Raw genomic sequence first — 18,614 nt, 5'->3', positions numbered from 1 at the left:
CTAGTTTACGGGCCTCAGGCAAAACTCAGACTATGTCTCGAGAGTCGTACTTATATTTTTATACTTACCTTAATAAGGGCTATTTGTGCCCTTATTAAGTTGCGTAAAGCCAGCCAATCAGATGCGAACTGGCGATTTCAGCCTGCTCTTGGGTGCAATATGCATTAGACGGTCAGTAAACAGTACGTGGTCCATGCAAAAGCCTCTCACCTTTTCTGTCAGGATAGCGAGAGTCCTCTCCAGTGCATTGGTTGAGCGTTCTTTGGCAGCGCGGGACAGCCGCTCAGTGTAGTAGCTGACCTGCGTCTTTAGAGTGTTGATATGGGAAATGATTTCTTTAGCTTTCACCACATCCTGTGGCTGGTATCGCATTGAGAGTGGAGCTGACTCCATAGCACTGAAACGAGACAGAGCATTCAAAACAAAACAACAACACAGTCTCCGATTCCCCATTAGTCATCACTTGTTCAGCTGCGCAAGCTGTGACCAAGAGGACTATACTGCAAATGAGATGGTGTGATATTCAAGAACACACAGAAGACGTACACAAACACAAAGTGCACACGATCGGATGGAGTAGGAAAGCAGTTTTGTGCTAGCACATCATCATTACAAATGTTGGTGCAAACAAGTAAGATCCTTCAGATGTAATGGAAGTAAAGGACTCGACGCTGACTGATCAAAAACAGGATGAAATACCATCACATGTGAAAATGACAGGAAAACAGTCAACAACCCTGAAACTCACCCTTCACCCTCATTCGCACTGATCAGAAAGCAAACAACATAAGGGCAACTGATTACAATCGCAGTCACGTAATAAGTGTGAAATAAAACAGCAACACACACACACACACACACATATATATATATATATATATATATATATATATATGCATTATAAGTCCCTCACACTAAAAGAATTAAGGCCCATTCACACCAAGAACAATAACTGTAATGATAACAATATTAGCATCCACACCAATGGATGATATAGGTCTGTTAAGTCTAAGCAGGCACTGCAATTTTGTCGTCTGCTGCTTTAAATGCTGAGTTCAAATTAATAATTCCAATGACATTGTTTCTCTATGCTGTTATCATTATAGTTGTGGTGTGGACTCTGCCTTTTTTTATTTTATTAACCCTGTTCGACATCAAACTTCTTAGTATTCCCCAATCAAGTGATTATAAACAATGCAACAATATTTTTTTTCCCTGTTTCCCATTAAAAAAAATTGCTAAAGAGCCAAGTGTGTAACAGTGCAAGTATATTTTTTTCTGCACAACAATAATTGAATCTTTAATGACTGAATATGTGCATTTCAATCAAATATTAGTGTCACTGTCACTTGATGGTGGATCTGGTGAAGAAGCTGTGAGCGATCAAAATATTGATTTTGAAGATTTTGAAAATTATAGTTTTAAGTTTGAGATTCTGTTTGGGATCGTGAATATGAGCCAGATGCTGAATGTACAGGGAAATGCGCTCTGACGTCCTCAGTGATGATGATATAAAACATCTGCTCAAGCTGAACCCTTCCAAGCTCCAAAAGGGAACAAAATGTGCTTTATTTTATTCTTCTGGAATTGTTACTCTACTATCAGGAGAGTTTTATATTATCGCAACAGGTAGAGATTCATTCATCCGTGTTAGATATAGATACGGGTCGCTAAAGATCCAAATATGAAATTATGATTGGCAAAACATTCATGCATTTAAGGGTTAAGAAAGATTTTTAGAACCTTGGTGTGAACAGGTCTTAACACAATAAAAAAGCCAAAAACCTAGCAGAGCAACACAAAAAAAATTAATATTTTTCACTTAGACTTTTTAATAAAAGGTCTTACTGCTTTTTGGCTTCCTCAAATTTCTGAATAAGTTTCCTCAGTCCACTGCCCTTAAAGCCCTGATGATGCGCCGCAGGAGCCCCTGTGGTCACCACGTCATATGTGCGATCTGTTCAAAGATGTACGTTACGTAAAGACCGGCCCTCCACTGAAAAATGCCTGTTATGAAATGCACATATTGACCATCTCACCGTAGCCAGACTCGCCATGCACTCTCATCCTCTGAACGTGGAGGTTTGTAGACATGAACTCTAGTTTTTTCTCTCCTTTCAGAGTGCTAGATTTGAAGGAAGGACCTGCAGGATAGTAGGTGAGAGGAACCAGATAAATAATACAATGTTGAAGTCCCCATTCATTATCTCTTCCTCTGTAACTGCGGCCTTACGCATGAAATCTTTCTGGTTAAATAGGTGCCACCAAACTTACCCTTGTATTCGTGTAGATTACTGAGAGTCTCCTGATAGGTGAGGATGATAGTCTGGTACTGAGTGATGATCTGTCTCCTCAGATTCTCCCAGCAGGGGGACAACTCACCCAACTCTTCTAGCTCACAAACCCTGAGTGCAGATAGAAAATGTACAACAACATTATATATTCTCATTTAGAAATACGATAAACATTCATGGTGTTTGAGTATTGTACGAGTACAGGTCAGACTGGAAATGACTTTAGCACAGTCACGCGACAAATGTGTAAGGGAGGCCGCCTCTGTGGTAAAAACTGGTAGAAAGTGGTCAGCAAAGAAATCTGTAGTAGAGGCAAAGGCTGACCTTCAAATAAGGGATATCGTGGGACAGGTACAGCATGGAAGAGGGGGTTTTGGGCTGAGTTTAGCTCCTCCTAAATGGCACAAGGCAGGCCCAGCTCAAAGGAGGAAGCTGGTAGTCAACGAGGTGCGAAAGCAGGAGGAGAGGATGAGATGTATAAAGGCCATTTCCCAGGCCAAGCAGGGAGAGTGGATGAGATGGGAGAGTGTGGAACAACGCAAAATGGGCTGGCAAGACCTTTGGTCAATGGAAGAGAGTAGGATCAGTTTCCTTATTAGGTCAACATATGATGTTCTCCCATCACCGCAGAACCTAAACCTCTGGGTAGGAGAGGATCCCTCTTGTCCTTTGTGTTCATCACCTGCCACATTAAGGCACATTTTGACAGCATGTAAGGTGGCTCTTAGCCCAGGGAAGGTTTACTTGGCGCCATGGCCAAGTATTGCGTTGTTTGGCTTTAGCATTGGAAGGCAAGCGTAGTATGACCAATAAGTTGCCGCCTGTTCTAGCAAAACATTACACGCAGAAGACAATATTCCTCCGCCCAGGCGAGCAACCACCAAGAAAAGGTGCTAACACCAATTCTCGCCCAGGACAACTGGAAGCTGCTAGGGACTGGAAGATGCTGGCTGATCTTGATCAACGGCTTATTTTTCCACCTGAGATTGCCACCACTAACCTACGACCAGATATTGTTTTGTGGTCTGGATCAGCACGCATTGTTCAACTGATAGAGTTAACAGTGCCATAGGAGGATGCGGTAGATGAGGCATATGAGAGGAAGAAACTGCGGTATGCTCATCTGGCCACTGAAGCAGAACAGCGAGGATGGAGAGTCCAGGTTTATCCAGTGGAAGTGGGTTGTTGAGGTTTTGTGGCACACTCTACAACCCGGTTCCGAAGAGATGTCGGATTCAGTGGCCAAGAGTTGCGTCGTACAGTAAAGAACTTATCTGAAGCAGCAGAAAGGAGCAGCAACTGGCTGTGGTTGAGACTAGCTGGCTGTGTACAGGCCGCCATGCTACGGTTTCGTAGATTTCTTGAAAACTTGAAGAGTCTTTTGGTTTATTTGTATAGGTTGTATAGTATTTACAGTCATTACGTTCCTGTGTATATTGCGTGAATGACAGGTGGTTGGGCAGATATTGTGTTTTGCGGTAGGTGGTATGCCATACGGAACCGTTGCCACTGAAACTACATATTAACGCACCAGTGGGGCTCGACAGCCATAGTGAAACGGGTTGGTGCGTTTGGTTGGGTTGCGGAGAGATTATGAGATTGTGGTTAGGCCACAGCAGCAACTGTTGGTTTATTTGTATAGGTTGTATAGTATTTACAGTCATTACGTTCCTGTGTATATTGTGTGAATGACGGGTGGTTGGGCAGATATTGTGTTTTGTGGTAGGTGGTATGCCATACGGAACCGTTGCCACTGAAACTGCATATTAACGCACCAGTGGGGCTCGACAGCCTTAGTCAAACGGGTTGGTGCGTATGGTTGGGTTGCGGAGAGATTGTGAGATTATGGTTAGGTCTCAGCAGCAGGAGGGATGTAAAGGTCAGTAAGCTGGGCTGAGTTGAGTGGGGGACGGAGGGGGGTGACTCTGGGACGCCAGAGTCACTGTCGAGCCCTCTTGAGGTGTCATGGGCTAGTCGACAAAACACTGAGGACGGAAGGTGCCCACTTGAAGACCCTAGAGATGTTCCCTACTCCGCTCAATCCAGAGGGTTGTTATTGGGGGACCGCACTGTGGGTGCAGCCATTGTGTGTGCTGACGCACAATACACTGCAGCTATTAACACCAGACAGAAGGAGATTCACGTCACCAGATGGAAAGAAGCGTAAATGGATGGAGAAGCATAGGTTACTGTAAAGCTACGTCTTAGTTGGTGATTATCTTGGCGAAAGCCGTGTACAAATCAGCATGAAGTTTTAACACCTACTCTCGTGTAATGGAAATATGGTTAGTTAGAAGCTGATGACATGCTAATGCCACATTACTGCAATGCGCTGCACAAATGAAAGTCTTGACTGATTCTTCAAAAGAACTCAAAAGATTATTTATGAGCATGAGCACTAACTGTGAATTGGGTTTACCTGGCAGCATCTTCCTCCAGCAGTAGTTTGGCGAACTGTCTTGGTATGTGCAGGGAAAGCACGCTCTCTGCCATCTGCTCCAGCACACGCAGGTGATTTCCATCCGTGGTGGGAAATCGGTACATCCGTGAAATAGTGCCTCCAAACACTGCAATCAATCAATCAATCATTGTATGCAGCTTTGAAATGCATGGAAAAGAAATGCTATAATTTTTTGTCCAGCATTTTACTGCATAGACTGAAATCATTGTAACTGCAATGATTGTAAGCATTGTGTACTTGCATATATATATATATATATATGTATACTACTTCTTGAAATCATTAGTTTGAAATACAATTCTTTAATCAAGTGTAATCGGCATCGATGAAGTTTTGACATTATATTTTCATATTGAATTGTAAGTGGTATTGTCTTGCATATTCCGTTCAAAAGTTTGGGGTCATTACGATTTTTTTTTTTTTTAAAGAAATTAATAGTTTTATTCAGCAAGGATGAATTCAAATTGATCAAACGTGATACTAAAGACTTATATCATAAATTATTTCTATTTTAAATAAGTTTCCACAAACATCTTAAGCAGCATTGGTAATAATAAAAAAAAATGTTTCTTGAGCATCAAATCAGCATATTAGAATGATTTCTGAGGGATCATGTAACACTGAAGACTGGAGTAATGATAATGACAATTCATCCTTGCCATCACAGGAATAAATTACATTTTAAAATATATTAAAATAGATAACACTTATTTTAAATGGAAAAAAAATATTTCACAACATTATGTTTTTACTTTATTTTTGATCAAATAAATCCAGCCTTGGTGAGCGTAAGAGATTATTTTTTAGAATCTTCATTAAAATCATAAAAATCCCCAAACTTTTGAACGGTAGATTGTATCTAATCATTCAGAGTTGCATTTACACTGCAACATGACTACTGTTGATTCTTGCGTGCAGTAACTGAAAACAAGATAATACAGCATTTTACTTATGCAGAACTAAAGCCTTAACTTAAAACTTAAATAGGCCTAAAAAAAATTTTGCTTCCTCAAAGCACTAGTATTTCTTTAAGGGAATCCTAATCTAATTATAGTCTTTATAATCTATTCACATCCAATATTTAACACTCTATAAATAACTGGTCTTGTGTTTCTTTAATGGATGCAGGAACCGTTTTCCGAACCTCTTTCACAGCTGTCATGCCTGTGGCATTCATGTATCTTCACAGCAGGAAGTGAACGCTATGGCCCATTGATTCAGTTATGAGGGGCACATTTCGAAATAAACCGCTGCCTCCAGAAGGAATGTGGCTGCAATAATTAAGAAATACAAATGCAGAGGTTTTGTACAGTATATAAACATCTAAATTAGACACTCACCTGCCTTTAAAAGACTGTCTTTACATAAGGAGGCAGATTTTGCTTTTACTCCCATAGATTCGGTCAGACTTTCATCCACCGGTAACACCATCTGTGAGAAACATGAAAATAATTATATTGAAGATTTGTCATCAGACACAGATTTACAGAATTAAATAAAGACGTATGGCTCCTTAAAGGGATAGTTCACCCAAAAATGAAAATTCCATCATTAAATACTCACCCTCATGTCGTTCCAAACCCGTAAGACTTTCGTTCATCTTCAGAACACAAATGAAGATCTTTTTGATGAAATCTGAGAGCTTTCTGTCCCTCCATTGACAGCTAAGCAAATACCACTTTGATGCTTCATAAAAAGACCATAAAACGAATCCATATGAATTGAGCGGTTTAGTCCAAATTTTCTGAAGAGACTCGATTGCTTTATTGGATGAACATATTGAATTTTATATAAAGTGGTAGTTGTGTAGCAGTCAACTGAGGGACAGGAAGCTCTCAGATTTCATTAAAAAGATCTTAATTGTGTTCCGAAGATGAACGAATGTCTTACAGCTTGGAACGACATGTGAGTGAGCAATTAATGACAGAATAAAAATGTTTTGGGTGAAATATCCCTTTAACAGTAGTGTAGTCCCCAGTGTGATTTTAGTAATATTTATATATACAGTACTAATATATTTATTAATTATTGTTTTTAAATTTCAGTTTTAACTTTAATTTTAGTTTTAGTCATTTTTTAGGTGATTATGGTTTTTATTATTTTTTATTTATATATTTAACTTTTATTTATTTTTAATTTTAGTATTAATATTTTATTTTATTTCAACTTTTCTATTTTTCGTTTAAATATTTATCGAATATGTGTATTTTATTTTAATTTTAAAAAAAATTTGTATAGTTTTAAATAACCTTCATGACACTGCTAAAAAACAACAACTGAAAGTCTTGCCAGTGGACATATATATAATTATCAAATCAGCCATCAGCCACCCTGCTCTTTAAATATAGATTTTGGACACCGGCCACTTGAAAACTCACATCAATAGACCACTAATGTATAGTGTGAAGACCTGTGTAAGCAAGCACTCACCCTGCCATTCACTGTGTCTGAACGTGCCAGAGGAGCTCGCTGGTCTCTTCTCTCCTCCATCTGCCATGCGATGATGGTGATGTTACCCATCCGCTCACTCTCTGCTGATCTGAGCCAGCGAAACGCACACAAACACCCGTCAGACTATATTTCTGGGAATTCCTACTAATGTTATGCTATGGGATTACATATTAGCTTTGTACCTATATTTTTCTCACATACCGCAGTGTGAGGTGTAGCCTGTGGTGTTTGTCTTGAAGCAGCTCTTTTACTGTAAACATAGCCGAACCGAGCAGGTACATCTAATAAAACAGAGAGTCCAGTTTATGAGGCTGAGCAAAACAGATGCAGAATATTAAGAATAATGTTTTTTCTTTCTTACAGTCCCCTGTGAGCGGTCCTTCACATCGTAGACAGACAGTTTGATTTGAGTCTGCTGGGTAATCAGAGAGTCCTGGAAGAAGGCAATACTGCTCAAGAAGATTGGATTGCTGGTGCCCTGAGAAACAAATAAAGTAGGAAATCCAAAATCTGATACTTTCAGGCTTTATAGGGCCAATTTCACACCAAAGATGGATTTTAGCAGCAAACATCCTCGAGATAAAACTGTTTCTTAAACACATGCGAAACACATCATTTCCATAAATGCCCAAGCTTTTTATTGGTTTTGTTCAATTTCACTATATTTGGCTGAGCGTTTGTTTGGGGGCTTGTCAGTGTATTAGATTTCTCTCATTTTTGACCAGAGTTCTTTAGGGGAAGAGTCATTTATTGAAGGTTTGTTGTAGTGTAGCAGTTCTTCAGCAGCGATCTTAGCATGTCGTCCTTCAAAGAATCTTAACCCAAAGTCTTGTCTGTGAGAAGAATTTTATACATGAATACAAAAGGGCTACAAACAACAGTGAACTGCCACATGAGATTGATCTACCCTGCAAACTTCTCTGAGAAATGCTGTTTCCTTGTCATTCACACCTATTAGTTTCTATGGGCCATTTGGTTCACACCTTTACAGACACAGATAGAGTTGACTGCATTCAGAAGCACAGTCACGATGTCAATGCATTTGACTAAAGATGACTGAAAATACACAATCTTTCAGTTTGTTCGGAGATTATATTGGTAACACTTTATTTTACAGTGTCCATGTTACACGTTTAATGTAGTTACTATAGTAATACATATAAATGATGCATAATTACACGCAACTAACCATAAACCAAACCCTAACCCTAAATTAACTACATGTAGTTAGCTATTATTACTTAGTACTTCAATGCATTATTGCACTGTAAGAACGACACCTTCAAATAAAGTGTAACCATTCCCAATAGATTATCTTAATCCTGTAAAGCCTGACATAAGAAATTATAGTAAGAAAAATCGTAGTATATTACACTCACCTAAAGGATTATTAGGAACACCATACTAATACTGTGTTTGACCCCTTTCGCCTTCAGAACTGCCTTAATTCTATGTGGCATTGATTCAACAAGGTGCTGAAAGCATTCTTAAGAAATGTTGGGCCATATTTAAAGGATAGCATCTTGCAGTTGATGGAGATTTGTGGGACGCACATCCAGGGCACGAAGCTCCCGTTCCACCACATCCCAAAGATGCTCTATTGGGTTGAGATCTGGTGACTGTGGGGGCCATTTTAGTACAGTGAACTCATGGTCATGTCCAAGAAACCAATTTGAAATGATTCAAGCTTTGTGACATGGTGCATTATCCTGCTGGATGTAGCCATCAGAGGATGGGTACATGGTGGCCATAAAGGGATGGACATGGTCAGAAACAATGCTCAGGTAGGCCGTGGCATTTAAACGATGCCCAATTGGCACTAAGGGGCCTAAAGTGTGCCAAGAAAACATCCCCCACACCATTACACCAGCACCAACAGCCTGCACAGTGGTAACCAGGCATGATGGATCCATGTTCTCATTCTGTTTACGCCAAATTCTGACTCTACCATCTGAATGTCTCAACAGAAATCGAGACTCATCAGACCAGGCAACATTTTTCCAGTCTGCAACTGTCCAATTTTGGTGAGCTCTTGCAAATTGTAGCCTCTTTTTCCTATTTGTAGTGGAGATGAGTGGTACCCGGTGGGGTCTTCTGCTGTTGTAGCCCATCCGCCTCAAGGTTGTGCGTCTTGTGGCTTCACAAATGCTTTGCTGCATACCTCGGTTGTAACGAGTGGTTATTTCAGTCAAAGGTGCTCTTCTATCAGCTTGAATCAGTCGGTCCATTCTCCTATGACCTCTGGCATCAACAAGGCATTTTCGCCCACAGGACTGCCGCATACTGGATGTTTTTCCCTTTTCACACCATTCTTTGTAAACCCTAGAAATGGTTGTGCGTGAAAATCCCAGTAACTGAGCAAATTGTGAAATACTCAGACCGGTCCGTCTGGCACCAACAACCATGCCACGCTCAAAATTGCTTAAATCACCTTTCTTTCCCATTCTGACATTCAGTTTGGAGTTCAGGAGATTGTCTTGACCAGGAGGGTTAGGGGCACACCCCTAAATGCATTGAAGCAACTGCCATGTGATTGGTTGATTAGATAATTGCATTAATGAGAAATTGTACAGGTGTTCCTAATAATCCTTTAGGTGGGTGTATAGTCAGAAATTGTTGTTAATCCTTTAGACAAAATAAAATATGATAATAATAATATAAATATGCCTTTTATGGCTCATATAGTAAGATATAGGAGAATATGGAGCTCATACTTGAGGAGGAAAAAACACATCAGTTTTATTTAGAGGCCCAAACAGTGCAAAAATATACAGTTTGGCAGAAGTTGCTGATATTTATAAGACCAAAAAGTAAGATGAAATTCTGATAACTTTGTGATGTAAATCAATGATATATATAATAACACTATAGCAAACGACTTAAATAAATAAATTGCATATAAATATCAGTTGTCACTCAATCCCTGCATCCGAAGAACAGTATGTGAGCGATTGATATGTCTGAATTCATTGTATTCATAAAAAAGTAGACGAAAGGTACCCGCATGACCGGCAAGATTCTGTAGTGCGCAACCGATGCATACTTTACTATCCCATGAGGCCGCGGGAGAGGATTTGTGAATAACACAACTGATGCTGCAGGTCACATGACAGTGACAACATGATGGATGTAGTACGTCTGAATTTCATTCATACTACACACATTCATACTATACAGAACATACTATTTTAACAGTTTATTATTTAACATACATTGTGCAATTTCAGATGCAGCATATATCTCTCAATAAAAAAGTAAAATTGCATTTAAAATGTATTTCAGCATATTCTGGTTGACAACCACTCACAGAAATAAGCCATCTGACTAACATCGACCAGATCAGATGGCTATACCATGTCATATTGTTTGAAATGAAATCCAAAGAATTAAAACAAGGTATATCATGGTAGTTTTTCTAGCACGTCTCCACGAATCCATCCTCACCTCTATAATTTCAGTCTGTGCATGTTTGGTCCAAAATGCCTGTGGAGGGGTGGTGCAACTCACTGCTACAAAGCTACTGGGCTTACGGTCCAGTGATGGAGTGACCAGCTCACTGCATGCTGGGAAAAGAAGGACAACAATTCAGTAAGTTAATCATGAAAGAAGTGAAGTGATTTAGTTGAGATTGTACTCACAGTAGCATTACAATCCAGATCCAGCAATTATCTGAGTCTTGCGATGAACAGTGAAATACGGCACATAAAAAATTTCAAATAACGCTAGGTGGCTAATTGTAATCTACATGATGTTTCATCATGGAAAAAGTAATATAACTGTCAGAGAGTACAGCTAAAATCAGACAAAACCCAGTGCTTCTAGCACAATGGAAATATTTGATTTAACAGCCTGTAGATAAGCTGCATGAATGTTTATTGCATGTGAACTAAGACGTATGACTGATAAACAGTTTATTTCCTACACAAATACAGTAGGATGCATATTAGCGTAGGAAGGCAAAAAAGGAGGAAGAATATGAGGAGATGGACTCTTCCCTGGATGCAGATGTGCACACATCTCCTGAATGAGTGGATATCTGCTTTGGTGGCTTGTATTACTGAAAAGAACTTCACTTTGGTAACGCTGCACCGTAATCACTTTATGATTGACTGAACTGCTGTTACTCACCTAGACTGAACTCAAGCACTGGCTCATCAGGATCCTGACTGTTTCCTAAACACATGTGAAATACAACACAGAATTTCCATAGTCTTTTTATTAGTTGGTTAGCAAATGATTTATTTTGTCAAACAAACAAAAAAAAAAAACCCAGAGATTTTAAAATGAAGTCAATGGTAACCAAACCAGTTTAGTTGCCAACATTCTTCAAAATATCTTGTTGTTGTGTTCCACAGAAGAAAAAAAACGTCATACAGGTTTGGAACAACTTTGAAGGTCATTAAATGATGAAAGGATTTTAATTTTTTGTGTGTACTGTCTCTTTAAGATCTTTAGAGCATCTGTGGCATGCTAATTATTACCTCAGAAGATCATATTGTTACATTCCAGTTTGTTTTTGGACTTTCTTTTTGCATTTGTTCAGTTTGTGTCACTCCTTTGTTTCCATGGTTACCGACTTCATTAGTTTATTTGGTTCAGCTGTGTGTATTTAATTATCTTGATAAAGTCCTTTGTTTGTCTCATGTATATCTATACCCTGTGTTCTCCCTCAGCCTCTGTCGGTTCTCATTAACGTTTGCTGGTATGTGGTTTTCTCCAGTGTTTTTTTCCTGATTCCTAAATATTTGATGATTAAAATCTTTCTTTAATCGAGTTATTGTCCAAAACCTCAAAAGGTAAAGTGCCAAAAAGCTTATAACTGCTCACCTGCTAGCGCTAAACCCATCATCTCAGATGACAAGTCAAAGGTGTTGGCCCGGTACACAGACCATGGCCTGTGGCGTGGACTGCGCTCTCTTCCCGCCATCTTGCAGCCAACTACAGTGACCAATAGGATTACCCCTTACACTCCCACTTTATGTTGCAGGTACAGTACTTTACAGTAATCCAGGCTCTGGTTCAGTCTAAAAGTTTTGAATCTAAAAGTAAAAGAAAAAAGGGGACAAAAAAGGATGAGTCAATATTTGTGTCACCAACTGTCTGGAGACTAAAGAGCCAGCGAACCTGAGGCGGTTAACCTGAGGCAACTAAAGAATGAGACTTGTCCTGGATCTCAAGACATTATGTATGTCTGCATCATTTATGCAATTTCATAGGAGGGCATTTATAATTGAACACAATGATAGACCTGCAATCAGAGAGAGTCAGTGCCAGAGAATTGTTTTAAGTTTTTGACTGGATAATTCATGACTAAAAGGAAATGTTTCACAAACAAGATGCTGTTAGCTTCAGGCCATCAATTTATATAGCTTAATGAGGGTCACGCATGGTTCAAATGACACAAAACATCACATAATGTGAACCATATCATAATGTGAATCAACAGCAATCAAGAATAGAAATGGCCATCATCAGAATAGTCATCTCCCGCCTCCATAAACTGTGGCAGAAGGATTCATAATTACCTCAGACACTCATATTAGCATTGACATTTCAACCACCAATCTCAGCACTTTCATTCTCAAGCCTCATTCAGACTTTATGCATGTTTAGGTTATGTCTAAAAAGTAGTTAGGCCAAATGGATAATGATAATATGGAAATACATGGAAGAACAGATGACAGTGAATGTGTTGAGAAGTTTGTTGATGCTAATTAAATGTCTCTCACCCTGAGGCTTTTGCTGTAGTCACTCATCTGAATCACTCACAGCACAACACACACATTTAACAGACACGCTGCCTCTTCTACTTACAATATGAAAAAATAGGTTTATGGAGTGAAGAATGGAACTGGGTGATGATGATTTTCACAAAAAGATTGAGGTTAAATCATAATGAGGTTATTCTTTCAAATTACACACTACCTTTCAAATGTTTGAGGTCAGTAAGATTTTTTTTTAAAGAAATTAATACAGTACTTTTAATCAGTAAGGAAGCATCAAATTGATCAAAATAATGATCTACCACTACCAGTGACAGTTAGTCAAAAAAAAAAAAAGTTGACGGTACCAGCCTTTCTGCAGTACTGGTAGTACCTACTGGGTATGTTCGGTACCCACTGATAGACGCTACTTTTAAACGTTCTCGTTCGTCTTTGTGTGAGTGCTCTCTGAGCGCCAAAGGTTTCTATTTACAGCATGTTTTTTACAAGCGTTGAACATTGTATCCAATCACAATCGAATCTATTGAGCATGTGAGCGCAATGCAATGGCCAATCAGAAGTGCTAATCAGTAAGTTAGTCAGAATCCGCTTAGCTCCGCTGAAATCGCACAATGTTTTGTTTTGTTCAACATGAGCCGCGTGCTTGCTAATTCTTTCATTGTAACCATGATATAAATACATTGTACAATTAATTTCTTTATTATAACGGAAGTTTTTGCATGCTAAATTCAGAGAGCTTGGCTTTAGAGATTGACAGCCTAAGTTATTATAAAGGTAAGGCTCTTCTCATGCTTTCTGTTTTATTACCCATTCACAATCTGGAAAGTTTAGTTAGTCATGCTGCTAATGCTAAATACACAGCAAAGTTTCTGGATTGACAACCATATTTAAATGTGCAACTGAATCAGAAATGGATGAGACAAAAATGGGACAAATACTTTTAAAGTAGGGCCAGTTTCTGCTTTGGTACAGAGAACCACAACTTTACTGGTATACAGACAACTGGTGCTTTGGTGCTGTGACAACGCTAATCCCCATTACTCTCATAATAATCCCCAGTAAAGATTTTTATGAGCATAGGATTTTTATGAGCATTTTTTCAAAAACATTTTAAAATCTTACAGACCACAGTGGTAGCAGGGTTTTTTTTCTATAGGGAAGGATTACATTTTCTGAGACAAAGACGTATTTTGTGAGCCTGCCAGGTGGCAGTGACAGTTCTGCAGTAGCAGTGGAAGCAGCTTCTTAAGCAGGTTCCCTTTTACATGAATTTCACCAAAATAAGAAATGACCACCGTGCAAACATAACCTATTGTTAAAGGCTGAATTATGATGCAACCGTCAGGGAAATTCTCAATACGAATATAACCTACTAAATCTGACTCGAGGTAATTCCCTGAATACTTGAATACAATACAATACTTCCCTGAAGTATGTTGACGGTGTCCCGTCAAGAAGCTACTATCACTAACTCACTTGAGTTCTTTTGTTGTTTTTTGATCATTAGTACTTCTATTCCTCAGCTGCGCATCATATATCTGACACGACTCCCAAGTTGTTCTTTCCAGAAATTCAGTTTTATTCACAGCCAGGAGATCACTGGTCACAACAACCAAGTGAGTCTCCTGAATAGAAAGATACATGTAGGCCCTACATTTAAATCATACAGTTGAGTAAAAATCAATGTCACTCAAGTTTTCTTCACTGTGATTTGTTCTGGTGATTGGTTTGTAATGATCTAAGCTAATCCTATGACTGTTAGTTCTACCGTGTTAAGCACTTTTTGTATGGCTTTTAGTAACTGTATGGTCTTTGACCTGAGCATCCATAGTCTGCATTTCTCTATACCCATTACATGAAATATTTCTATCACACAACTCATGGGGTATAACTTTACGCTGAATGTGTGTGTTGTGTATTTGCTATAAAGTATGTCCATACCGCTGTAGTGACAAATTTAATTAAAAAAATACAGACCCTTTACGATTTAATTATATAATGATGAGTAAATCACAGGCGATATGTGGCTTGGCGTTTGTTAAAGAAAGCGTTTACATCAGATCTGACTGAGCATAAAAAGTGTTTGGATGCCCCAGCGAGCACTGTTGGTTCAATTACCAGGAAGTGGAAGTTACAACCAACACTGCTTCAAAGAAGTTTCTCTAAGCTCTTTGTGTAATAATGGAGATGACTTGTGGGAGAAGTCACAGAGAAGCCCACTTTAAAGGGAACTAGATCACAGGTCAGCCATATCTTGAGCTTTGTGCAGGAGATTGGTACAGAAGAAGCCATTGATTCAAAAACAGAGCCATGTGAAAGTATTTCCAGGCATTAACACCCTGGACAGGACCAGGGATGTTTTGCATCATTTTATTTTAATTTTTTTATCAAATAAATGCAGCCTTGGTGAGCATAAGAGACTTCGTTCAAAAACATTAAGAAATCGTATACCGATTTATGAAATTTAGTGTAGGCTATACATTATTTTAAATTCATGATTAAATAAATAAATAACATTTTATGTTTGTAGGCAAACATATTACATTTCAGACAGAAAATAAAGTGGCAGGAATAGTGCAGCGTCAGAAATAAAGACAGGTGTCAATCAACTGAAAGCTCAATGTCATGGACACTTCGAATGTAGATAATAATAAAGGGAGTGCAATTTATTTCTGCCTCATCACGGCACATTGCTTGTGCCAGTTGTGCTCATGATGCTGGGAAAAAGACAACTCACGTTTGAGTATTCAACGATCTGAAGAGTGATATTCATTTCTCTTCTTTTTCTTCTGGACAATTTTGTGCAATGTATTCATCTCAAACCACTTACACACATCAAGACCTGTTTGAAAAGAGTTATTTTTTTCTGAACAAGGGGTGATGGACCAAACACAACTATGCCTAAGCATACAGAACATCATACGCAAGCTGTCTCGTGCTAAACTGTCAGTTCTCAGTCTGCCACACAGTCCACCTCCTCTCACAACCACATCCTGACCTTTTTCTTAATCAGGAAGTGTGAGTGACTTTCTCTTCAGTTGAGCTTTCTGGGACAGTCAATAAGCAGAGCATTTCTGTTGAACTGTTACCTCAGCACATGTGTATACATACAGACCTGCATATTCAGGCCTAATAATCAATACCTATGTTGCAATAAGGCAGAGGTTTCAACCCTGTCAACTTGTTAACAACGTGGTGCAAAGTGGCTGCAAACATAGCACTCGTGAGCACCTTCTTGAAACCTAAAATGTCAACTGGCACTGTGGGACTCCCCACGGTCTCATGGTCTTCATGGAATGCAACTCTGCAAGTACACATTAAGAGAACCTGTTTCTTGTATTCAAAATCCATGACAGGAAACTGGAAATGAAACAAAAAGAAAGAATATCAAAAGAGTGCTGGACATATCGTGTCCTTTGTTTTTTTGTTGTTGTTGTTTTTTTTTGCCAAAATGTTTCAATGAAAAGAGATCTAGGTGGGATGTAATTATGAAATGGAAAACAGTTTTGGCATCTCTGAAACTAAAAGAGGAACAGAGGCAGGCAATACTGCACAGGAGGCGGTACAGTCAGTGAAGGCGTTTTATACAGTATACATCTTTCAAGTCTAAACACAGATTAGAGTGAGATGAATTTTCTTGAGGCCTAATAACATTTAGTCAGGGTTAAGTTAGAAAAAGCCAGCAGACATTTACACTTTGAGGTTGAGTGGAAATTCTGCCCTGGACTATACAAATATTGATTTGTGTATCATTGACACAGCAATGTAATGTGAAACCATGCCACAAAATTACTTGTAAAAGAAAACATTCATTATAAGAATAGGCCAATAACTGAGCCTTGTTTCTATTTATGCACAGTTCTTATGTGCATGATAAACATATAGAGGAAATGAATCCATGCGTGAGAATGTGTCTGCATGAACAGCACTTTATGTGCATGTGGGCCTGTGTATAAATAAACTAATCCATGTCACGCCGTTCAAAAGTTTGTTGTTTGAATTTTTTTTTTTCAGCACAGGTGCATGAAACTGTTTTCAACACTGATAATAATTTGAAAAGTTTCTTGAGCGGCAAATCAGCATATTATAATGATTTCTGAGGGATCATGTGACACTGAAGACTGGAGTAATGATGCTGAAAATTCAGCTTTGCCATCACAGGACTAAATTTCATTTCGAAATATGCTAAAATAGAAAAATATATTTTAAATTGTAATAATATTTCACAATATAACTGTTTTTACTGTATGTTGGATCAAATAAACACATCGATCATACGAGACTTCTTTTAAAATCATTTAAAAATCTTACCGGAAGTTTCGCCTTTGGCTTTTACCCATTTTTGTTTTGCAGAGAAAAAGAATGGATGCTTTTCTTAATGAAATGGTGAATCTCTAAATTTTCATACAGAAGAACGAAGTCTTTATATGATCAAACATGGCATCTTTAATAGGAATATTTCATCCAAAATGAAAATTCGGTTAATATCTAGGCCTAATCACCCTTATGCCAATTCAAACCTGTATGCTTTTGTTATTTACATGGGGTATGAAAAAAAATATTTTAAACAATCTTTATACAGCTCTTTGCCACACAAAAACAATTCTTAGGCAATGTGACTGCAGGCAAATTGTTTTTTTTTTTTCTTTTTCTCACATCAGATCTTTTCAGGCAGAATGTCAGCACTAATAATTGCAATTGCAAGTGATCAAATAAGATTTGTGTGTCCAGACTCCTGACATAACCAACCTATCTGCATGGGTTGCTTTAGTATTGACATAGGAATACGTATGTGACGAGGCTTTCAAAACGGATGCAGGAAATAAGGTGCAGATCTCCATCGCACAGGAAAATGCCCACATTTTTGGACATAAGTAACCATTTTAACCACCAGTTTTGACGCTTGTTGTGTGCCGCGTTAAGAGTGACACAAAAGACAGTTTGAAATCCAATTTGAGCAGCCAGCACGTCCAGACTGAGATGCACAGTCTGTAAAGATCTGATTGAAATCGCATTTCAAACCACTTCCAAAATGTTGTTTGAATCAGATTTGAAAACAATTTTTGATTTAATTTGTTAGGCAGTCTGAACATGGCCATAGTGAAATGTCAAGCTCCAAAACACAGTGGTCCATATGACTCATGCATAAGTCTTCTGAACTCTGTACATTATATATTGAACAGACTAAAATTTTAATCTGACATTTTAGCCCCAACCTTCTGCGCCATGTTTTACATCATTGCCAAATGCTAGTGGTTCTCATGTGTGCAATAAACAAATGTGACATGGCAGTCAAATTATTAGGACTGGAGCAAATAATTAGTTTTCATTTCATTTTTGGGTGAACTATACCTTTAAGTCTCTAATAATTTCATTCAAGCAAAGACTAAAAATAAAAAATCAACCCTTAATTGTGCGTATACCAAATACTCAAAGTTTTGCCATTTTATCCCTGTTTTGATTGGATTCATATCAAACTGTGTAATTAAAGCTTTCACAATCATAATAAGCAGTCATTTCCTTTTAGTGATGAGTCATCGTCTGGGTGAAAACATGATTATCCATGCTCTCTTTTCATCTCTAGACCTTACATCATTTAATCTGGCTGAGGAAAATCCTGGTTCTCTTAAGAAAGAGCAGCCAGTCTGTTACTGTCTGTCTCATGGCACACAGCTGAATGGTGTG

The 18,614-nt window shown here is 38.5% G+C and overlaps 2 protein-coding genes across 8 annotated transcripts in view; both read right to left on the bottom strand.

Moving 5' to 3' along the window:
- LOC143723235 (nucleoside hydrolase) overlaps positions 1 to 18,614 on the bottom strand; it is a 337,001-nt gene that overhangs the window by 25,646 nt on the left and 292,741 nt on the right. The window lies entirely within an intron of this gene.
- The window catches only part of inpp4aa (inositol polyphosphate-4-phosphatase type I Aa), a 30,603-nt gene that overhangs the window by 9,698 nt on the left and 2,291 nt on the right, over positions 1 to 18,614 (bottom strand). For 3 of the 7 annotated variants that reach the window (XM_077216154.1, XM_077216156.1, XM_077216158.1), the window contains exons 2-14: positions 12,034 to 12,245; positions 11,335 to 11,379; positions 10,651 to 10,769; positions 7,568 to 7,684; positions 7,408 to 7,487; positions 7,186 to 7,294; positions 6,096 to 6,186; positions 4,714 to 4,861; positions 2,275 to 2,405; positions 2,040 to 2,144; positions 1,849 to 1,957; positions 749 to 766; positions 211 to 397 (exon numbers count right to left, since the gene is read on the bottom strand). In XM_077216154.1, the coding sequence (XP_077072269.1) occupies positions 211 to 397; positions 749 to 766; positions 1,849 to 1,957; positions 2,040 to 2,144; positions 2,275 to 2,405; positions 4,714 to 4,861; positions 6,096 to 6,186; positions 7,186 to 7,294; positions 7,408 to 7,487; positions 7,568 to 7,684; positions 10,651 to 10,769; positions 11,335 to 11,379; positions 12,034 to 12,133 (1,359 nt within the window). In that variant the 5' untranslated portion in view covers positions 12,134 to 12,245. Of the gene's footprint in view, positions 1 to 210; positions 398 to 748; positions 767 to 1,848; positions 1,958 to 2,039; positions 2,145 to 2,274; positions 2,406 to 4,713; positions 4,862 to 6,095; positions 6,187 to 7,185; positions 7,295 to 7,388; positions 7,488 to 7,567; positions 7,685 to 10,650; positions 10,770 to 11,334; positions 11,380 to 12,033; positions 12,246 to 18,614 lie in introns of those variants that run through there. The other 4 variants (XM_077216155.1, XM_077216157.1, XM_077216159.1 and 1 more) reach the window with 2 other exon arrangements.

Source organism: Siphateles boraxobius, unplaced genomic scaffold, assembly GCF_051911475.1.
Source record: "Siphateles boraxobius isolate OS27281-9 unplaced genomic scaffold, OSU_SipBor_1 7, whole genome shotgun sequence".
NCBI lineage: Eukaryota > Metazoa > Chordata > Actinopteri > Cypriniformes > Leuciscidae > Siphateles > Siphateles boraxobius.
Note: the sequence above shows the minus strand (reverse complement) of the source record. Positions and strands in the feature narration are given on the sequence as shown.